Source organism: Aquarana catesbeiana, linkage group LG03, assembly GCF_042186555.1.
Source record: "Aquarana catesbeiana isolate 2022-GZ linkage group LG03, ASM4218655v1, whole genome shotgun sequence".
Lineage (NCBI taxonomy): Eukaryota > Metazoa > Chordata > Amphibia > Anura > Ranidae > Aquarana > Aquarana catesbeiana.
In genome coordinates, this window is record NC_133326.1 from 350,000,929 (window position 1) to 350,024,947 (window position 24,019).

Sequence of the window (24,019 nt, forward strand, 5' to 3'; positions counted from 1 at the left end):
AGGCCTTGTTCACACCGATGTGATTTCAGATGCGATTTGTGTTGCACTGAATCGTACCATAGGGGAAATATTGTTTCCTATGGTGCTTGTTCACATCAATGCACCACAGCTGTGATGCAAAACGGCATTGGGGAAGGGTCCTGCACTATTTTGGTGCAATGCAGTGTGATTTTGTGGTCTATAGATTTTCTCATAGCCCCCAAGTTGATGATCTTCCCCACCACCCTGGCCCAGTGTTTGAGATGTAAATCTATCATCAGTAAAAGAAAAAAAAAAAAAAAAAAAAAAAAAAAAGCCTGCCAATACCACTGCCCTGTCACTTGACATTCGCTGAATGGCAGCACTGCTTTCCCCTGCCACGAAGTAAACAAAGTTGTGACCTCCATAGGGGGCAGGTCTACTTAGCAGTAGGGGGAACCAGCCATATTCAGGCGGCAGTTTTTTTTTGGTTTTTTTTTTCACCAAAAATATGTTGAAGAATACATATCTGCCTAAATTAAGGAAGAAATTCTTTTTTTTGTTTTGTTTTGTTTTTGTTTTTTATATATTTTTTGGGGATATTTATTATAGCAGAAAACTTTAAAATAAAAATTTTTCAAAATTATCCTTTATATTTTGCGCTATAAAAAAAAACGCAGAGGTGATCAAATACCACCAAAAGAAAGCTCTATTTGTGGGAAAAAAAGGATGCAAATTTCGTTTGGGTACAGCGTCGCACGACCTCGAATTTATCAGTTAAAGCAAGGCAGTGCCAAATTGTAAAAAGTGCTCTGGTCAGGAAGGGAGTAAAATATTCCAGGGCTGAAGTGGCTGAAGCACAAGTGTAGCAGGCATAGAGATCAGGAGAGAACAAGGATAGGCCCTCTGCTGGCAGATTACTGGATCTACACTGGAAAGTGAATCTAGGTAGGATGCATGATGTATTTTAGGGACTTTTTCTGTGGTGTGATTTGAACTTGTGGCTGTTATCTGTTAGCTACAACGCAAGTCAGTCATTTCTAGTGTCTGGGTGGTGTCAGCAATTTAAAATTGGTAGATGATTGGGTGACTAATTGTCTGAATTATGTACCGCACAAATGTGCTTCCCCTAGTTTTCAATGGTCTCGTCAGAATGGATGCCAAAAACTAGGACATGCATGGCTGAGGAATGATTTCACGCCTTTATATGATGAGGCTGGAATTCCATATTTTGAATTCTAAACCATACATGAAATAGAATAACTCTCTGTGAGCATGCAATTAGGAGAAGCAGATCAGGCATCGATTTATAAACAGTTTTTTAAAAAGCGTTTCCTTGAAAATGAATTTGTTCCTGTTTACTAAGACTTCAAATGAGGGGATTCTGCAATTCTAAGGATTTTCTGGGTTGTAGCGCCTCACCCTGCTAATGAAATCCTGGTATTGCTTCATGACTATTAAAGAGATCCTGTCCCCAACTCAAAAAATTGCAGGTAAAAGCACAGAACCATTAACTGCTTCCTGCCTGGTTCATTGTAAAATGACGTTCGGGCGGGAACCCTATTCTTCTGGGAGGACATCATATGATGCCCTCCCGAGAACGCGCCTTCCGGCCTGCTCTCCAGCACAATCTGTCTCTTGCATTAAGGTAAAAAATCTTCTGTATGCAGCTCCCTCCTTATACATACTTGAGCCCGATTTTGATCCAGCATTGTGCACAAGAGCAGCAGCTCTCTCAGCCCTCTTTCCTCATTGGACAGGAAGGTGGCAGCAGGGGAGCCATTGGCTCCTGCTGCTGTCAATCAGTAGGCAGAGCGGGGGGGGCAGAGCCAAGCCATGCTGTGTGTGTTAATGGACGCACAGAGCGCAGCTCAGGATTGTGCCCCCATAGCAAGTGGTTTGCTATAGTGGGGGAAAACCAGGAGCATCGACAGGGGACCCAAGAGGAGGATCGGGGCTGCTCTATGCAAAACCACTGCATAGAGCAGGTAATTATTCAGGGGGTTGTTTTTGTTTTTTAACTTTTTTACTTCTACTTAAAGTGGGGGTCCGCCCACCCCTGCAAAAAATTAAAAATTAAGACCGCAGCTACACATACGGCAGCTGCTGACTTTTAATAACAGGACACTTACCTGTCCTGGAGTCCAGCGATGTTGGCACTGCTGCTGATGTTTCCATCAGCTGTCAGGTGCTGCCATTGCTGGTAAGGGAACCTGGTAGTGAAGCATTTATGGCTTTGCGCCGGGTCCCTACTGCGTATGCGAGAGGCCCCGCTGCGCTCTCCTACTGGCCCAATGGCGGGTGGAAGAGGGAGGCGAGCTGCTGACGTAATACACCGCAGCCTGGACTCCCAGAAATGGGGACAGGATACCTATCAAAGATCCGAAAGATGCCAAATGTGGCAATGGGGGGGGGGGGGTGGGGTGGGGGGGGGTTCTGGGGGAGACAAATAAGCGAAGGTTTCACTTTTGGGTGGAACTCGACTTTAATGCCTTTTTTGAATGTGCTAGCAAATTTGATTTCTTTATGTAGCCATTTTCTCTAGCACGGCCAGTTCCCCCTTACCTCTGCAATGTCATAGCCCTCTCATTCTTCTGTGAGTGTCTAATTACTGTCTGTGCTGGCCCAACTCCACCATGCTACATAAACATTTACGTAGCTGCCAGGGGAGGAGTGAAGGGCTATACTCAGGCATGTTTTCTATCCTAGTCCAAACAAAGCCTGATAGGAAACTGTCACCTGTAGTGGGCCAATCCTCTGCAGCTGGGGCATTCCCCACCCCGCAGCCACACCTAAACAAGTGACATGTATATGTGCCACTGTGAAGCAGGGAATTCCTTGGCTGCTTATGATTGGCCCGGTACACTGATGGACTCGCTCAGGAACTAGGATCTGAACACACCCAAGCGTACTATGAGTGACCGCTGCGAGGAATGCTGACCTCATCACATCCAAGATTGTGGCAGTCTCCAGGCTTTTTAAATGTCTACACAAGAGACTTTTACAGGTAAATGACATGCATTAAATGTACATATCCAATGGGAAGCTTGCTGTCAAAATGAATGTACTTTTGACTGGGCCTCTTTAAATCTAGTGGTCCTTTTGTGAGCACCATTCTTTTTCACTGATTGGACAGTTTGCCAAGTATGGTAACAGTATGGCAAGGATCTTCTGTTGTTTGCAAGGGATCCATAGGAGATCAGAAACCCTTTTGTGTTACTTCAAAAAAGGGTCCCAATTAAACATCATTTGCCAATACTTTTTGATCCTAGCTACTTTACAAAAAGATTTCTATAGACTTGTTGACTGGGCATTTGGTCTGCATTCATCTACTAGTGGTCATCCCCCTATCTATCTTCAACATGCATTTTCTCACCCTACACAATTCTAGACTATGCTTCTCGTGTATGTGTATGTGTGTGTGTGTATATGTATATATGTATATGTATATATATATATATATATATATATATATATTATTTAATATGGACTTGTACTGCCAAAGATTGATGCTGATTTCAAGCCTGGCAGGTTACCTTGTTGACTACTGGTAAGTAAATGGAATCAATCTTTTGACGACTGGCGATCCTTTGTGGGCAGAAGGTAACGGCTTGGTTCATTAAAACCCTAAAACCACCTTTTTAAGAGTGTTTATTCTATAGCGGATTATCCCAAGAAGTTTAACCTCATGCCCCACTCATTGCATCCCCTAGATTAAGGTTCTTTTAACAAGCTCCAATTGTACACTGTTCTTCATTTGTGAAACACATGAGCTTAACCTTAGGATAAACTGCTTTAGCAATGGCATGTCAAAACCTTTTATTAAAGTCCCTGCAGATCTGTGCCAAATCAGTGAGCTGTCAGGTTGCTTGGCTCCTGGCCCGTGAAGTCATTTCTGTGGACCTTTCTAATTCAGTTTACGTGGAGGGAATTGGATGGCTTGTTGATTTTGGAAAGGGAAGTGGAAAAAGAAAGCTGATGTGTCTTATTTTTTTTTTTTTTTTTTTTTTCTGGGCCATAAGGGATTTGAATGGCGTAATCTTGACACTGTCATAAATAGATTAAAGTGGCCTATGAGGGAGTTGGTCTGACCCTCCTGACTTGGCTCACACTGCGTCAGCGCATTATATGCCAAGCGAGGCATTAGCTGTCTTACCTGCCAATAAGTAGGCATATAGCAGAACAATGAAGCTGTGTGTATTATTTCAAAATTACGCAGATTTTTATAATTTGTTAAGATTTGTTACACATTCTTTCAAATCTGCATGATGTTTTTGCTTTCAACCTTCTAAAAGCTACTTTTTATTTTCCTTAATCCTATTTTCTTTCTTTTTTCTTTTTTTTATTTATTTATTAAACCCCCCCCCCCACACACACACACACACACACATTATGTAGCTGCAAGTTCTTGGATCTCCCTCCCTGAACAAGCCGCATATTTGCTGTACTCTGTAGGGTTCTTGGTCAAATTTTGACTGCAATGTACTTTTTTTTTTTGGCAATTATTTTTATTATATGTACTATTTGTCTGCGAGCACCTTAGGACTTGGTTTTCCTTTTTTTTTTTTTTTTTTTTTAACAATATAATGTCAATTAATGTGAAGTTTTAGCTTGTATAAATTGTCCTGCCTTTGTCCTTTTTGATCCCAGTAGGTTGCATCCAAGTGGCATACAGAGGTAGGCATCTTACTGCTACTGAGAGATCAGTACTTTTTTTTTGCTTGATGGAATTTTCCACTTGCCGTCTGTGGAGATTAGTCGATGTTTTGTGTTTAAGGCAGTGATTACCTAGTGTTGATGAAGAATAACCTTGATGGCTACTTAAAAGCATTTGGACCCTGATGGTGTTGCCTACTTATTTAAAGCTGAACTCCAGGTATGGTCTTTATTGCATACCAACATTGGTTCAGATTGGATCAATGTAAGTATTCATATCGCTGGAGAAGCTGTCAATCATTGTAGTAATCGATGCGACTACAGTAATGACCATGCTCTTTCAGGTTCTGTGCCAAACTATCTCCCCTCTGCACACTGCTCACAGAGGGTCACTCGCTTTGGCACTGCTGCCATTCTTAGAATGCTTTGTATTTTTGAGTCATTGAATACAAGGCATTCTCTGATTGGACGAGATGTAGTTGGCAGCATCACTGAGCCTCTTGCAATGGCTTTGCGGCGGATTCGCTGCAAGATCACTTTCGTTGGCGGCGGGAGAGGTGCCCACCCACCTCCCGCCACATCCCGGTCATCTCCACCATTTACCGGTAGCGGCGGAAACGATTCGATCCTTCCCCCTCAGAGGCAGGAAGTCGAGTGAGGGAATGATGGCCCCCACTCGACTCCATACCATTGGACGACGTCAAATGTCCCTTCGGCCCAACGGCCTCAAAGAGACAATTGTTTTATTTTTTTTGTTTGTTTTTGCATTTAAGTGTAAATGTGAGATCTGAGGTCTTTTTGACCCCAGATCTCACTTTTAAAGAGGTCCTGTCATTCTTTTTTTCCTATTACAAGGTATGTTTACATTCCTTGTAATGGGAATAAAAGTGATCCCAATTTTTTTTTTTTTTTAAGGGGACAGTGTAAAAATAAAGAGTAAAATTAAATAAGAAAAAAAGAATGAAAGCGCCCCGTCCCTCTGTTGCTCATGCGCAGAAGCAAACGCATAAGTAAACGGTGTTCAAACCACACATGTGGGGAGCAATAATTCTAGCAAAAGGAACTCAAAACAGGTAACTTGTAGGAATATTTAAACGTCACTTATGGACATATTTTTAAGTGTCAAGTTTGCCGCCATTCCACGAGTGGGTGCAATTTTGAAGCATGACATGTTGGGTATCATTTTATTCGGCGTAACATTATCTTTCACAATATAAAAAAAAATTGGGCTAACTTTACTTTTTTTTTTTTTTTTTCAAAAGTGTATTTTTCCCTCAAAAAATTGCATTTGTAAGACCACTGCCCAAATCCGGTGTGACATAAAGTATTGCAATGACTGCCATTTTATTCTCTAGGGTGTCTGAAAAAAATATATAATGATTGGGGGTTCTAAGTAATTTTCCAGCAAAGAAAAGTTATTTTAACTTGTAAACACCAAGTATAAAAAATAGGCCTGGCCCTTAAGTGGTTAAAGTGCTACTTGGTGACTTTTATGCTCTGTGAAGGTTCTGAGGCCTGTTTATTTCAGCTCTTGAAGCAAATAAAAGATGCTTTGTGTCACTGTTCTATTAAGAGTCGATGAGTTTTAAAAATACAGCTGTTTAAAATATTTCCAGTCCAGGTAAATATCTACACAAGCATTAGGGTGTGAACTGAAAGGGTCCAGTCTGGCTGTTTTTGTCATGATTGTAGTGCTGACCCTATAGTTGCTGAGGTCCTCTATTTCTTTTTCATACATCATGGGACACAGAGGTTGGGCTAATATTCATTACCTGCTGGGTTATACTTCATCTCCAGGTGAATAGACACTAGTAGACCAAAGGTCTTTAGACCAGAAGTAATCCCCTATATAACCCCTCCCATACAGGAAGTACTTCAGTTTTTTTTTTTACCAGTGTCTGCAAGGTGGATGGCACGGTTGTTTGTTTTGAGCTCACTGAGCTCCAGGTTTCTAGTCCCACAAACCGTTTTTAAATGAATCAAGGGATTGACCTGACCTGACATGAAAAGGGTACCCAGTCCTTGAAGGTCCTCAAGTGACAGGAACCCACCATGAAGGGTGAAGATTGGGCTCTTAGTTTCTAAGTTGCCCTGCGCCTGGACAGGTAAGTGATAGGTAACAATCAGTCAAGCTAGCTAGAGGCTGGACACTTATGTGCGGTGACCATACGGGGGAGTTTTAGGGCTAGCTGTGGTTTGCAAAGTGTACCCTTTTGTATTTATTTTTTTTCGCCTGTGTCTAGCTGTTTTGTTACCTGTATGATGGCGCATGGCGGTGCGTCGTTTCGGCTTGGTTCGCCATGGTGCACGTGCGTTCACAAAAGTGCTGTTGAGCTCAGCAGTTTATTAGTTTGGCAGCCATGGCGCACGCAGCTTCTCCGCACAGACGCCGTAGCCCTTATCTGGGCACGCGAAGATTTGCGTCATATGCGAATACGGCCACGCCCGTTAGTCAGGACCGCGCATGTGCAAGCGCACGCATGCGCAGAGTGTTCCGGGCGCACAGCCAACTTATTTAAGCTGTGTATGCCAAGCATGCAGTGCTTCCAGAAGTCAGCTGTGGGACACAGAGCAGGCTCTGAACAAGGCATTTGCAGCGGTTCATTTTCGCCTTACCCGGGTCATGTGAGTCACCAGGTGTTGCTTGGCAGGATTGTTGCATAGGGGCTTGGTGAGCCCCATTAAAGGGTCTCCCTTCTAAGGTGTGTTAATACCACACCCAGGTACTCCCTTTTTGTGGCTAGTAAATGTCTTCAAAAAAGAGGAGCGGGACTAACACTACAGGGAAGGGCACACCTATGTCATTAGTAGTTCCTGATGAACCTGGTCGTATCCCTAGTGTTGTATCCCTTGAAGAACCAGAGGCTTCCGGACAATCTGAGCCGCTGCGCCTATCTGGGATTGTGCCTACAGTCAACGCTGCTGCTTCACCCTTTATCACTAAGGGTGAACTTTCCTCAGCCCTAGTCGGGTTAGAGCACAGGATTGCTGGCATGATTGCCTCCATCCCGCAGAGTGGCAAGAAGCGTGACAGATCCCCCTCCCCAGAGCCTCCTAGTCTGGAGCAGGAATGGGTTGAGGATGGGGAAGAGCTAAAAGCTCAGGATTCTGTGGATGGCCTGGCAGATGAGTCTGCTTCCGAGCAATCTGGACAAGAAGATATCCAGTTGGTGTCTGCCTCTCAATCACAGAGGCTTTTGATCCTAAACCCTTAGGAAATGGTTCGTTCTGCCTTTAAGTGGCCTCTTGCAGAGGTTACTGAGCCTCCCTGGTCCTCTTTGGGATCCCTGAGGCCTCTTCAGGCTACACAGGCTTTTCCCCTTGCACCCTCTGTTGGAGCAGGTGGTGTATGATGATTGGGAACATCCTGACAGGATTTTTGTTCCTCCTAAGAGGTTTTCCCTTTTTACATCCCATGGTTGAAAAGTTAGTTAGGAAGTGGAGCATACAAGCCGTAGATGCAGCAGTCTCTCTTCCTTAAACAAAAACTTAACTTGTCCGGTAGATAACGGACAGGACTTGAAAGACCCTGTTGACAAGAAATTGGAAGCATTATTAAAGGCTTCCTTTTTTCTTCGGCCAGTTCAGCTATTCAGCCAGCTGTTGCTGTCCGTAAAAGATCAGATCAGACGGCCTGACAGGCCTAACCAGGAAGATGATCTGCCTGAAAATAAGGCAGATATTCCTTGAGCGCTGTGTTTTGCTGTTGACGCCTTAAAGGATTCAATACAGCAGGTTTCTTGTTTGGCTCTCTTGTCTGTACATATGCGCAGACTTTTGTGGCTTAAGAACTGGTCAGCCGAGCTTCCTTGTAAGAAGTTATTGGCAGTATTCCCCTTTCATGGGTAACGTTTATTTGGTGATCGTTCAGACAAATATATCCCAAAGCTTTCCAGAGAGAAGAGTTCTCGACTCCCTGTGAAGAAAAGCACCATGCATCCCTCGTTTAAAACCTCAGGGACTGCTTCCTCAAATGTCTCAGCGCCAAGGCAGTTCTGCCGCCAACAGGGTGCAAGCGCAAGGCCAGGACCAGAAAAAGCCCTGGGTCCAAAATTCTTTTAAACTCAGCACCAAGCCCTCCTTTTTAAGGGGATGCCCCCACTCCATCAGGTGTGTGTGTGTGAGGGGGGGGGGGCTGCTGCGGCAGAGCTTCAGGACTGCCCTATCAGGGTTCAGTCCTACAATGCCACTGCAGTGGCCTGTATAAACCACCAAGGCGGTACCAGGAGTCATTCAGCTCTGAAGGAGGTGAACCATATACTAGCCTGGGCAGAGGGATATGTGCCGATTCTATCGGCAGTCCATATCCTGGGAGTAGAGATCTGAAAGGTAGATTATCTTAGCCGCCAGCAGATCTGTCCGGGGGAATGGTCCCTACACCCAGGGGTGTTCCAGGAAATTTGCCAATGTTGGGGATGGCCAGAGGTCGACCTACTGGCATCCAGGTTCAACAAAAACCTAAAGCAGTTTGTGTCCCGAACAAGAGATCCTCTGGCAGAGCAGGTGCTCTGGTAGTTCCATGGAGCCCAGTACTCCCTGGTTTATGCTTTCCCTCCGATCCCTCTCCTTCCATATTTGTTGCACAGGATTCTGAGAAAGGGAGCTCCAGTCATTCTGGTGGCACCAGCCTGGCCCAGAAGGCCCTGGTTCCCAGAGATTGTGAGACTGACCATAGATGGGCCATGGACGCTTCCACGTCGCCCTGATCTACTGTCTCAAGGTCCTATATTCCACCCCAATTTACAGTCTCTAAATTTGATGGCATGGCTATTGAAGCCAGGGTGTTAAAGGACCGTGGCATCTCGGGTGGTGTCTACCCTAATGAATGCTGGAAAAACTGTCGCTAGGAAGATCTATCATAAGGTCTGGAAGACTTCTATTGCTTGGTGCGAAGCCAAAAAATGGCATCCTCGGAAATGCACGATTGGCAGAATTCTCTCTTTTCTACAGTCAGTTGTGGAAATCAAATTGGCTTTGAGTACAATCGGAGGTCAAGTTTCGGCCAGTATTCTTCCAAATGACTTTAGCCTCCTATTCACTGATCCGAACCTTTATGCAAGGGGCAACTCGCTTGCTTCCCCCAATTAGGTCACCTATGTGTCCTTGAGACATGAACTTGGTGCTGTCTGTGTTACAGAAACAACCATTTGAGCCTATCAAGGAAATTCCATTAGATTTGCTGCATTAGATTAGCTGCAAGCTAGCCTTCCTGATGGCCATCACCTCAGCTAGAAGGGTGTCTGAGTTGGCGGCCCTTTCATGCAGGGAACCATACTTGATCCTTCGCCACAAAAGGGTCGTGTTGCGACCTGTTCCATCCCTTTAGCCAAAAGTGGTGTCGGCCTTTCATTTAAATCAGGACATTATTATTGCCTTCTTTTTTCTCGCAGCCTTGTTCGGCGGTAGGGAGACAACTGCATTCTTTGGACGTTGTCCGGGCAGTCAAGGTTTATTGTCTAGATCTGCGGAGATCCGAGGATCAGACTCCTTTTTTGTTTTACCAAAAGGGGCAGGCAACTTCCAAAGCTTCCATTGTCAATTGGTCATTCAGGCCTATGGTCTGAAATGTAAAGCTCCTCCCTTTAGGGTGAGAGCTTGTTCTACCAGGGGTGTAGGAACCTCCTGGGTTTTTCGCCATCAGGTATCGGCTAATTTTATCAAGTGGATGTTCGAGCAGCCAAGGATTCAACTTTCAGCTGCAGTGTACCGTGGACTGCCGTAAAAGGTCTGATGGCTATTGTTTGGCTGGGTGTCTCTCTGTCCTCAAGGCTATTGCTCTAGGATGTCCCAGCAGGTAATGAATATTAGCCTAACTCTGTGTCCCATGATGTATGAAAAAGAAAATAGGATTTTTTCGTCATACTTACCTGTAAAATCATTTTCTTTGAGTACATCATGGGACACAGAGGTCCCTCCCCTCTTTTTGAGGATTGAGGATTCAGTGCTTGGTACAAAACTGAAGTACTTCAGGGGTTATATAGGGGATCACTTCCTGCCCTAAAGATCTTTGGTCTACCAGTGTCCATTCACCTTGAGATGAAGTATAACGCAGCAGGTAATGAATATTAGCCTAACTCTGTGTCCCATGATGTACTCAAAGAAAAGGATTTTACAGGTAGGTATGACAAAAAAATCCATCCACTAAGGTCAGTTTCAGGAGTGAGCATAAGCATCTGATGGTCACATACCTACAGCATCTTTCTAAATAATCGAAATGCATGTAAAATGTGATATTTCTCAAAACCTAATCCCTACAGAACTTCATCCTATACAAATCTGCCCTCCTAAAATACAATTCCTGCCTCCAGGCTGCCAAATAAACCTTTTTTGTCATTCCTAGTAATACCTTGTCATCCAGTGCTCATCCGCTCTTCTCTACCTTTTTTTTTTTAACCACTTCAGCCCCGGAAGGTTTTACCCCCTTCCTGACCAGAGCACTTTTTACAATTCGGCGCTGCGTCGCTTTAACTGCTAATTGCGCGGTCATGCAATGCTGTACCCAAACGAAATTTGCGTCCTTTTCTTCCCACAAATAGAGCTTTCTTTTGATGGTATTTGATCACCTCTGCCGTTTTTATTTTTTGCGCTATACACGGAAAAAGACCGAAAATTTTGAAAAAAAATGATATTTTCTACTTTTTGTTCTAAAAAAAATCCAATAAACTAAATTTTAGTCATACATTTAGGCCAAAATGTATTCGGCCACATGTCTTTGGTAGAAAAAATGTCAATAAGTGTATATTTATTGGTTTGCGCAAAAGTTATAGCGCCTACAAACTAGGGTACATTTTCTGGAATTTACACAGCCTTTAATTTATGACTGCCTATGTCGTTTCTTGAGGTGCTAAAATGGCAGGGCAGTACAAAACCCCCACAAATGACCCCATTTTGGAAAGTAGACACCCCAAGGAATTTGCTGAGAGGCATGTTGAGCCCATTGAATATTCATTTTTTTTTGTCCCAAGTGATTGAATAATGACAAAAAAAAAAAAAAAAAATTACAAAAAGTTGTCACTAAATGATATATTGCTCACACAGGCCATGGGCATATGTGGAATTGCACCCCAAAATACATTTAGCTGCTTCTCCTGAGTATGGGGATACCACATGTGTGGGACTTTTTGGGAGCCTAGCCGCGTACGGGGCCCCGAAAACCAATCACTGCCTTCAGGATTTCTAAGGGCGTACATTTTTGATTTTACTCCTCACTACCTGTCACAGTTTTGAAGGCCATAAAATGCCCAGATGGCATAACCCCCCCCCCAAATGACCCCATTTTGGAAAGTAGACACCTCAAGCTATTTGCTTTGAGGCATGTTGAGTCCATGGAATGTTTTATATTTTGACACAAGTTGCGGGAAAGTGACAAATTTTTTTTTTTTTTGCACAAAGTTGTCACTAAATGATATATTGCTCACACAGGCCATGGGCATATGTGGAATTGCACCCCAAAATACATTTAGCTGCTTCTCCTGAGTATGGGGATACCACATGTGTGGGACTTTTTGGGAGCCTACCGCGTACGGGGCCCCGAAAACCAATCACTGCCTTCAGGATTTCTAAGGGCGTACATTTTTGATTTTACTCCTCACTACCTATCACAGTTTTGAAGGCCATAAAATGCCCAGATGGCATAAACCCCCCCCAAATGACCCCATTTTGGAAAGTAGACACCTCAAGCTATTTGCTTTGAGGCATGTTGAGTCCATGGAATGTTTTATATTTTGACACAAGTTGCGGGAAAGTGACAAATTTTTTTTTTTTTTTGCACAAAGTTGTCACTAAATGATATATTGCTCACACAGGCCATGGGCATATGTGGAATTGCACCCCAAAATACATTTAGCTGCTTCTCCTGAGTACGGGGATACCACATGTGTGGGACTTTTTGGGAGCCTAGCCGCGTACGGGGCCCCGAAAACCAATCACTGCCTTCAGGATTTCTAAGGGTGTACATTTTTGATTTTACTCCTCACTACCTATCACAGTTTCGGAGGCCATGGAATGCCCAGGTGGCACAAACACCCCCCAAATGACCCCATTTTGGAAAGTAGACACCCCAAGCTATTTGCTGAGAGGCATGGTGAGTATTTTGCAGCTCTCATTTGTTTTTGAAAATAAAGAAAGACGAGAAAAAAAATTTTTTTTTTTCTTTTTTTTCAATTTTCAAAACTTTGTGACAAGAAGTGAGGTCTGCAAAATACTCACTATACCTCTCAGCAAATAGCTTGGGATGTCTACTTTCCAAAATGGGGTCATTTGGGGGGGTTTTTTGCCACCTGGGCATTCCATGGCCTCCGAAACTGTGATAGGCAGTGAAGAGTGAAATCAAAAATTTACGGCCTTAGAAAGCCTGAAGGCGGTGCTTGGTTTTCGGGGTCCCGTACGCGGCTAGGCTCCCAAAAAGTCTCACACATGTGGTATCCCCGTACTCAGGAGAAGCAACAGAACATATTTTGGGGTGTAATTTCACATATTCCCATGGCATGTTTGAGCAATATATCATTTAGTGACAACTTTGCGCAAAAAAAAATAAAAAAAATAAAAAATTGTCTCTTTCCCGCAACTTGTGTCACAATATAAAATATTCCATGGACTCGACATGCCTCTCAGCAAATAGCTTGGGGTGTCTACTTTCCAAAATGGGGTCATTTGGGGGGGTTTTGAACTGTCCTGGCATTTTATGCACAACATCTAGAAGCTTATGTCACACATCACCCACTCTCCTAACCACTTGAAGACAAAGCCCTTTCTGACACTTTTTGATTACATAAAAAAATAATTTTTTTTTGCAAGAAAATTACTTTGAACCCCCAAACATTATATATTTTTTTTAAAGCAAATGCCCTACAGATTAAAATGGTGGGTGTTTCATTTTTTTTTTTCACACAGTATTTGCGCAGCGATTTTTCAAACGCATTTTTTGGGGAAAAAACACACTTTTTTAAATTTTAATGCACTAAAACACACTATATTGCCCAAATGTTTGATGAAATAAAAAAGATGATCTTAGGCCGAGTACATGGATACCAAACATGACATGCTTTAAAATTGCGCACAAACGTGCAGTGGCGACAAACTAAATACATTTTTAAAAGCCTTTAAAAGCCTTTACAGGTTACCACTTTAGATTTACAGAGGAGGTCTACTGCTAAAATTACTGCCCTCGATCTGATGTTCGCGGTGATACCTCACATGCATGGTGCAATTGCTGTTTACATTTGACGCCAGACCGACGCTTGCGTTCGCCTTAGCGCGAGAGCAGGGGGGACAGGGGTGCTTTTTTTTTTTTTTTTTCTTTATTATTATTATTTTTTTATTTAATTTTTAAACTGTTCCTTTCATTTTTTTTTTTTTTTTTTTAAATCATTTTTATTGTTATCTCAGGGAATGTAAATATCCCCTATCATAGCAATAGGTAGTGACAGGTACTCCTTTTTTTGCAAAAATTGGGGTCTATTAGACCCTAGATTTCTCCTCTGCCCTCAAAGCATCTGACCACACCAAGATCGGTGTGATAAAATGCTTTCCCAATTTCCCAATGGCGCTGTTTACATCCGGCGAAATCTAAGTCATAAAATGCTCGTAGCTTCCGGTTTCTTAGGCCACAGAGATGTTTGGAGCCACTCTGGTCTCTGATCAGCTCTATGGTCAGCTGGCTGAATCACCGGCTGCATTCTCAGGTTCCCTGTCGAGACAGGAGAGCCAGAGAAAAACACGGAAGACGTTGGGGGGGGGGGGGCATTCCCTCCCACTGCTTGTAAAAGCAGTCTAGAGGCTAATTAGCTGCTAGGATTGCTTTTACATGAAAGCCGATCGCTGGCTGAAAAGAATGATACCAAGATGATACCTAAACCTGCAGGCATCATTCTGGTATAACCACTCAAAGTCGTGAATGGCGTACCTGAAGACAAAAAAATGGTTAACAATAAAGCACAGTAAACGGTAAGGTATAAAAAATTGCATATCTGAAAAGCAAACATGATAAAACATAATAACAATAAAACATTGCAGAATAGAATACAGTAAAAAAGAGCAGAACAATAGAGAGAGAATAGAGAGAGAGAGAACAATAAAATGACAACTATTTTTTTTTTATTTTATATTTTTGTATGTTTTTTTTTTTTTTTACACTTTTTTTTTTTTTTTTTGTAACTAACTTTTATAACTGTAACCGGTTCCAGGTTCGGGTCTCTCAAAATGCGATGGCATCTTGGGAGACCCTGTGAAAGTGTGCCTAGTCTGTGCAATGCTGTACCCTACGCTAATACTCAACTAGTGAATGGTAGCGTTCAAAACATTCACCAATGCAAAGACCAGGATTATCAGGACAGGAGGAACAATAATAGCGGGTGTCCCGCCTATATCCACGCTTGCTGCAGACACAACATCTTTTTTGGGGGGGTTCGTTGGGTAGGGGTACTCGGGAGGACATAAAGAAAATGCCTCTCATGCAGCCGACTGCATTTGGTTGGGGATGTGAATGGGGGAAGTATGGGCGCTGCAGAAGCGGTGGGTTCCCAATTAGGATTGGCGAATGCAGCAGGAAGGGCACTATGGGCACGACGGGCCTGTGTTTGTTTGTCTTTTTGGTGGCAGCGGGACACTACTTGTGCTTGCCACCTCACCAGCTTGAACTGCACTTATGGGACTCGCCACGTCACCAAGTGTTACTGCAGTGCTGGTTTGACTACGACCGGGGTGTACTAGGCTGCTGGTGCTTGCCAGTTCACCAAAACGCTACAAAAAAAACTGTTAGCGATCGCAGGGATCAGGCCTGACTTTGCGAATGCTGCAGTTATGCGTTTAGTGTTTTGTAAGTGACAGTGATCGATCGATACTGCACTTGGGTGGGCTGGGCTGGGCCGGGCGGAGGGGCAAAACACAGGTGCTAGCAGGTATCTGGGCTGATCCCGCTAACACTGCGTTTGTGGGAACCCTAAACTGCTGGGGACGCTAGTATAGATCTGATCAGATCAGATATTGATCCGATCAGATACTATACCACTAAGGGAGGTGTACGGTGCGTGCGTGGGTGTTAGCGGTACTGGCGCTAACCTGACGCTGCCTGGGGCTGGTGCTTGCTAGTTCACCAAAACGCTACCAAAAAAACTGTTAGCGATCGCAGGGATCAGGCCTGACTCTGCGAACGCTGCAGTTATGCGTTTAGTGTTTTGTAAGTGACAGGGATCGATCGATACTGCACTTGGGTGGGCTGGGCCGGGCAGAGGGGAAAAACGCAGGTGCTAGCGGGTATCTGGGCTGATCCCGCTAACACTGCGTTTTTGGGAATCCTAAACTGCTGGGGACACTAGTATAGATCTGATCGGATCAGATATTGATCCGTACAGATACTATACCACTAAGGGAGGCGTATGCTGCGTGCGTGGGTGTTAGCGGTACTGGCGCTAATCTGACGCTGCCTGGGGCGACGCATATCACCGCCGGGCAATCAGGGGGCTAAACCTTTATTCGGTAATAAACGGCGGGTGCCCTGACACTATAAAAAATAAACGAACTAACCAGCGTCACCCGTAACGGTTATACGGTGATCAGTGGTGAAAGGGTTAACTAGGGGGCAATCAAGGGGTTAAAACATTTATTAGGTAGTATGTGGGGGTCCCTGTCGCTATAAAACGCTGACGGCGAACCTAAATATTTAGGTCCCTAACTAGCGTCACCAGCGACACTAATACAGCGATCAGAAAAATGATCGCTTAGTGACACTGGTGACGGGGTGATCAAGGGGTTAAAACTTTATTAGGGGGGGTTAGGGGGGTATCCTAGACCTAAAGGGGGGTAATACTCACTGCCCTAACACTGTAACTGTCACAAACTGACACCATGCAGTAATCAGAAAAAAAAAAAAAAAATACTGCTTGCTGTCAGTTTGTGACGGGGGGGGGGGGTAGATTGGGGGGGGATCGGGGGGCGATCGGGGGGGGGATCGGGGGTGTAAAGTATGCCTGGCATGTTCTACTGTGTGTGTGTTGTGCACTCACATGTCTTCTCTCCTCGGCGCTGGGACGGAAACTGCCAAGCCGAGGAGAGATGACATCACATCCTCTGCCTGTGTGAAACTACACACAGGCAGGGGAGGATTCCGATTGGCTGGGAGCGATTGCGAGGGGGGGGGCCACGATCGGATGGTCTCCCCCTCGCCTCCCGACGCTCCCAGTCAAATGCCGACCGCCGCTGGCACCCGGGGGGGGTCCGATCGGACCCCCCGCCCGCGGGAGGCAGATCACGTACGGGTACGTGATTCTGCCTGCCCGTGCCATTCTGCCGCCGTATATGTGCGTTAGGCGGTCGGCAAGTGGTTAAAGTGGTTGTAAACCCTTTACAACCACTTTTGCTTACTGGTAAGCCTATAATAAGGCTTACCTGTAGGTACCGTGAATTTCTCCTAAACTTGCACAGTTTAGGAGATATTCACTGTAAAAAGCTTGTGCCGACGTCATCGGCACATGCGCACTGAAGAAACGGCTCGTACGTGCCATTACTGGTGGCTCCCGCGTGCATGCACGCGGGAGTGACATCATTGCGACTCCGGCCAATCACATTGATGGAGTCCGCGAACCCGGAAGTAACATTCCGGAGACATGATGCCCATCACAGCAGCGTACGGCGACTGCTGCAACAGCTTTGTTCTAAGGCAAGTATTTCGTAATGAGCAAGTATGTGGTGCATATTAGCTCAATATGTCTTTGTCTTGCAGGTTATGGTGTTTGTTTTTTTGGTGTTTTTTTTTTTGTTTTGTTTTTTTGTTTTTTGTTTTGTTTTTTTTCCTCTAGGGTTTACAACCACTTTTAGGGCCAGACCGTTCAGGTCCATCTGTCAGTTTTTTAGGCAGATCTGGACGGGCGCTCCATAGACCTCTATGGACCGACGGATGTCAGCGTGTCCGCTGACATCCGACCCGCTCCGATCCGAAAAAGTGTGACTGCGGAAAACCCTTTTTTTCCATCCGTCTGTGGATCGGATGAAAACAGACAGGCGGTCCGTAATCATCCGATTTCCCCCCCCCCGGTTACTACTGAAGAGGTTACCAAACTTTTCTCAGATGCCCATGTTCCCTGGATCCTTTTTTCCTCAAAACTACTATGGTCACCCTCTTCTTTCCTATGCTCTCTCATCTTCAATCTCTCCCTATCTACTGGCACCTTCCCTTCATCACTAAAGCATGCACAGATTACCACCCATACTTAAAAGCCCTCACTGGACCCCACCAACCTGAACAACTTAAGACCTATCTCCTTGCTCCTGTTCACCTCTAAATTTTTAGATCGCTTAGTCTACAATCATCTGAGCTCCTACCTCACTGAAAATAACCTTTTGTCCCCTTACAGTCTGGCGTTCACTCGTAGCACTCCACAGAAACTGTCCTACTATGGCTTCATGTACACTGCTGCTAGTAAATGGACATTTAGGCCTAATGTACACGGGACGCGGAGGCAACCTCTTCTGAAGGATTTTTTGACACTTTGAAACCTGCGTTTTTAAAACGCTCGTTTAGCCGCATTTGCATGCCGTGTTTAGTCACGTTTAGCGGCGTTTTGCTGTGTTCGCATCTAGGAGCGTTTATTTAACCACTTCCCTACCCACATATAGTCATATGACGTCCTGGGATGGGATCTCCCATCCTGGGTGGACGTCATATGACGTCCTGGGATTCCCGGCCGTCTAGGGGGGCGCGCACCCGCCGCGTTGCTCGGGACCAGGTGCGTGTGCCCGGCGGCCGCGATGTCCGCCGGGCACACGCGATTGCCCGTTAACCGGGCCGGACCGTGGATCTGTGTGTGTTAACACAGATCCACAGCCTGTCAGGTGAGAGGAGACCGATCTGTGTTCCCAGAACGGAGGAACACTGATCGGTCTCCTCCCCTTGTACCTCCCCTCCCCCTACAGTTAGAAGCATTCCCTAGGAAACATATTAACCCCTCCCCGCCCCCTAGTGGTTAACCCCTTCACTGCCTGTCACATTTACACAGTAATCAATGCAATTTTATCGCTGTATAAATGTGAATGGTCCCAAAAATGTGTCAAAAGTGTCCGATGTGTCCGCCATAATGTCGCAGTCACGAAAAAAAAATCGCGATCGCCGCTAAAAAAATAAATAAATATATATATTTTTTAAAAAGGCCATAAATCTATCCCGTATTTTGTAGACGCTATAACTTTTGCGCAAACCAATCAATATACGCTTATTGCGTGTTTTTTTTTTTTTTTTTTTTTATACCAAAAATATGTAGAAGAATACATATCGGCCGAAACTGAGGAAAAAAATTGTTTTTTAAAAAAAATATTGGGATATTTATTATAGCAAAAAGTAAAAAATATTGTGTTTTTTTTTTTTCAAAATTGTCGCTCTTCTTTTGTTTAAAGCGCAAAAAATAAAAACCGCAGAGGCGATCAAATACCACCAAAAGAAAGCTCTATTTGTGGGGAAAAAAGGACGTCAATTTTTTTTGGGTACAACGTTGCACGACCGCGCAATTGTCATTTAAAGTGCGACAGCGCTGAAAACTAAAAATTGGCCAGGGAAGGAAGGGGGTGAAAATGCCCTGTATTGAACCGGTTAAGATAACAACATAAGACCCTCCCAAAGCACAAAAAACAGTGTTATTTAACCATTTCAGCCATTCTGTGAGACCAGAGTGAGTAGCAGCAGCTGAAAGAGCAGCAGTGTATTTGTATCTACCTCAATTTCGGTGCTTTTACTATGGATCCCGTTGCTGTTGAGGCTGGAAAGACATCGGAAATTGCGTGCGAGGACCAGAGTTCAATTCTACTGGACTCATCCGTTGATTGCACAGCGCATGTCTGTAGGATATTTTTCCAACATGTATGGACAGCAATGCTAGTGGTGTATTGGATTGGATGGGCTCATTAGGGGTATATAAATGGTCTATGAAGCATTGCAAGCAATTTACAAGTTTTTAAAATTATTTTTTTAGTGGTTTTTCATAATATGCGATAATTTTTAAGTTTTGTAATGTAAAAAAAATAGGGCACCTTTTTAAAAACGCTTCTAAACGAAAACGTTTGGCGTCTGAAACGTCGGAAACTTTGGCGTCTGAACTCATTTTTTTGCCTTCAAAGAAAAGCCTCTAAACGCAACTGCCTAAAAACGACATTAAACGAACCTGTGTACATGTACACATAAGATAACATTTGATGAGTTCAGGGGCAGCTGAAAAAAGCATCCAACTGCCTCTGAGCATCCGTTTACCAGCAGCAGTGCACATGAGGCCTTAGGCCCTGACGGCGCTGGTAGCTCCTCCTTGCAACAGGTGTCCATGTTGAAGTGCTCTCCTTGGTGGACACCCATGCGGGCACGCTCCCGAGGCTTGCTTCTGCCTGTATTTACACAGAAAGTAGGACTCGGCCCCCGCCCCGACGCCCGCATCATTGGATTTGATTGACAGCAGCGATGGCTGCGCTGCTATTAATCTATCTAATCAAGAGACGAGACAACGGGCAGAGAGGAAGAGCGTGTCTCAGTCCAGGGAACGAACGGCCTCAGGTGAGTAAAATGGGTGGGGGCTGGGGAGCCGGACAGTGTCTTTTTTTTTTTTTTTTTTTTTTTTTTCCTCCTTTAATGCATAGGATGCATTAAGGTGAAAGCACACAAGGGTTTACAACCCCTTTAAGGCAAAACTAAAGACAAAACATTTTTTTTTTTATTTTTGCATAGAGTAAGGGAGGGTTATAATCAGTATAAATTTTTTTTTTTTTCTTGTTCGAGTCCTATTGGGGAGATTTTCCTACACTTCTCCTTTTCGTAGCCACAACAGGAAGTGAGGATAACCCTTTAAGGAAATCTCTGGTAATCACCAGTTCACCAGGACTAATGTCACCATTCCTGTTTTGGACATTTGGGAGTTTCACTTTCAGACTTCGTGAGAACTGTCACCAGGAAAATTGAGGGTGAATCCATAATGGGGACCGCAACACAAAGCTGTTGGGTGTTCTATCTCCTCTTCAATCTAAAACGAAAAAAAAAACAAAAAAAAACTACAGGTATATGTTTAATATGTAAGATACATACTATTTTATTTGGCCTTTTAGACTGGGAATGGGCAGATCTATGGAGCTTGGTAAATGATGTACGATAAAGTTGTAGGTAGTTTTTGTTTTGTTTGAAACCCTTTTACATGTGGTAGTGGAAGAACATTGAGTCCCTTCTGACTTCTGGAATGGGAAGTCCAGAGACCGGTTTGTTTTCCTTCTTCTTAGATCATTTTAAATGGTTCTTTTACATGCACTGATGAGCTTTCTTTCATAAACCAAATGTATTTATTAATGTAAACATTTTTATAATTTGATTTCTTGATTTTTTTTTTTTTTTTTTTTTCTTTAAGGTTTGACATCTACCGGAAGGTACCCAAAGATCTCACACAGCCAACTTACACTGGAGCCATCAGTAAGTAATTCTAAACTTGCAGCTTTTACTACATCTTTTTGCAGGAACTGTAAAGGTGGAAAGAACCATCTTGAGTTAAACCTATTCAGGGGCAAAGTGACAGATTCCACTTCTAGGCCACTACCCTCATCCATGGATATTCTCCTTAGCTAAACTCCCCACTGCTCCTTTCACCTGTATGGATCCTAAGAAATACCTAGTATTTCCAGGTATGTCCTGCATGTGACCTCTTTGGTTTCATCCTAGGATGTACAGTAGTAGCCAGGCCTGTTGGAACAACAGTCAAGCCTAAACACCGTCGTCGCATAAGGGAGGGAGCAAGCCCTTAACCCTGTGCCAGCTCATTGTCTAGACATAGGGCTCTCAGAAGTGACAGAGCAGCTGGTGAGTGCAGGAAAGGTAGGAATCCTTGAGGGAGTCCCTATCAAAAATTTCTGTCATGTTGCCCTGAATATGAAAAATTATAGATTCTCTTTTTAAAGCCGCCGGAGGAGAGACAAATAAGTTAAGTGTTTATTCCAATTCCTTTATACAAAACAAGCATATAACCCCTGCAGGGGGGAGGGGATGTTTTTAGAGATACCTGAAGTTCAGCTTTTTATTTATTTTTTTTCCTTTTTGCAAAGCTAATCTAAGGTTCTGAACCTGAGAAAACGGTAATATCAGCTTAAAATTAAACTCTCATTTCAGTCACATGTCTCCTTTCTTCTGGCTAAGACATTTCTTCCTGGTATTTATTTTTTTTCTGACATCAGAACTGATTTGCACAAGACTGATATCTGAACAATGGCCTGCTTGTGTCATGTACATTAATCTTTTAGGTCGTGCTTACCCGTGGCCAAGAACAGTGATTACTGAGTGACGCAGTAACTACTGTTTTAGGAAGTGTACATTTTTTGAATATAAAAGAAAACCTTCACAAAGATAAGTTTTTTTGTCTTAGTTTTTTTTTTTTTTTCTAAATAAGAAAAAGTTGCATCCTTCTAGTTCCAGACATCTATAGGGGCCAGCAGAATCTTTTTAGGCATTCATGTCTTCTATTGATATCAATGGGGGAAGTTGGCTAAGATTTAATTGCCTTTAATGCCCATAATGTATGGGGTAAATATTAACCACTTCAGCCCCGAGAGATTTTACCCCCTTCCTGACCAGAGCACTTTTTACAATTTGGCACTGTGACTTTAACTGACAATTGCATGGTTTTTCGCTGTACTCAAACAAAATTTGCATCCTTTTTTCCCCCACAAATAGAGCTTTCTTTTGGTGGTATTTGATCATCTCTGCGGTTTTTCATTTTTTTTTTTTTGTGCTATAAACAAAAAAAAAAAGAGCGACAATTTTGAAAAAAACTAATATTTTTTGCTGTTAGAAATATCCCCCCAATTTTTTTAAAAACACATTTCTTCATCAGTTTAGGCCAATATATATTCTTCTACATATTTTTGCGAAAAAAAATCTCAATAAGCGTATATTGATTTGTGCAAACCAAAGTTATAGCGTCTGCAAACTATGGGAAAGATTTATGGCTTTTTTTTTTTTTTTTACTAGTAATGGCGGTGATTTGTGATTTTTAGCGGTATTGCGACAGACAGATCGGAGACTTTTGACACTTTTTTGGGACCATTGGCATTTATACAGCGATCAGTGCTATTAAAAAAAAAATGAACTGTTTACTGTGTAAATGTCACTGATGGGGAAGGGGTTAACACTAAGGGCAATCAAAGGGTTAATTGTGTGTTCCCTCAGTGTGTTCTAACTGTATGGGGATAGGATTGACTAGGAGAGGAGACTTATTGCTTTTCCTACTTGGTAGGAACAAACAATATGGCTCCTCTCCTCTGACAGCCAAGGGGTTTGAGTGTTTACACACACAAATCCCCGTTCTGGCGCTTAACCACTTGCTTACTGGGCACTTAAACCCCCTTCCTGCCCAGACCAATTTTCAGCTTTCAACGCTGTCACTCTTTAAATGACAATTGTGCGGTCATGCTACAGTGTACCCAAATGAAATTTTTATCATTTTTTTTTCGCACAAATAGAGCTTTATTTTGGTGATATTTAATTGCTGCTGGATTTTTTTTATTTTTTGCTAAATATAACGAAAAAGGATCGAAAAATTTTGAAAAAAAAAAATAGTTTGTTAAAAATAAAATTTTGAAAACCGGGTGATTTTTTTTTTTTTTTCTCCTTTACTGATGTGCACTGATGGGCACTGATAGGCAGCACTGATAAGCCAGCACTAATGGACACTGATGGGTTGCACTGGTAGGTGATACTGACGGGCAGCACTGATTATGAGGCACTGGTGGGTACTGATAGGTGGCACAGTGGGCATTAGCAGCTGACACTGGTGGGCACAGAAAATGCAGCCGCGGATTTCTGTGTGAGGGACCGATGTCCCTCTGACAGAAGCCGGTGATTTTTTTTTTTTTTTTTGCGTGAGGGGGGAAAAAAATACCAATTGCCAATCTTCTGTTTGCATCACGTGATCAGCTGTCATTGGCAGACTCGCTGATCACAGATCGCCCCCTGCAGGGACATGCAGACAGCGCTTGCTCGAGAGGATGTCCATGGACGCCCTCCTGGCAATTAAGGCCCGCACTGTAGCTGTCTTTCGGCTATAGCGCAGGCGACAAGTAGTTAAATAGTAATATTGAGTCATATTCACTGAGACTAATCATTTACCATTCTATTTAATGTAGCAAGTTTAAATGTGACCAGTTACTGGGAACACTGTTTTCGTCTCAGATACTTTAATAAATAACACTAAATGGGTTAAATTAAAAATTTTGCCAGCATATGCATTGCTTGCTTCCTCTTACAACAAAAGTAGCAGTACCGGAGTTTGTGGGAGGTATCACTAAACCGAGCAGGGATTAACACTCATGGAAAAGTCAGTTTCTGAGGAAACTTCAGTCAGTGCTTCCGCTTCACTTCAAAGTAATTTAGCAGCACAGTGCCAGGAGATGTAATTATGTA

The 24,019-nt window shown here is 43.5% G+C and overlaps 1 protein-coding gene across 2 annotated transcripts in view; it reads left to right on the plus strand.

Annotated features, from left to right (window-relative positions):
• The window catches only part of ERGIC1 (endoplasmic reticulum-golgi intermediate compartment 1), a 160,067-nt gene that overhangs the window by 43,396 nt on the left and 92,652 nt on the right, over positions 1 to 24,019 (plus strand). For both annotated transcript variants that reach the window (XM_073620594.1, XM_073620595.1), the window contains one exon: positions 20,979 to 21,040. In XM_073620594.1, coding sequence (XP_073476695.1) covers positions 20,979 to 21,040 — 62 coding nt within the window. The remainder of the gene's footprint in view (positions 1 to 20,978; positions 21,041 to 24,019) is intronic.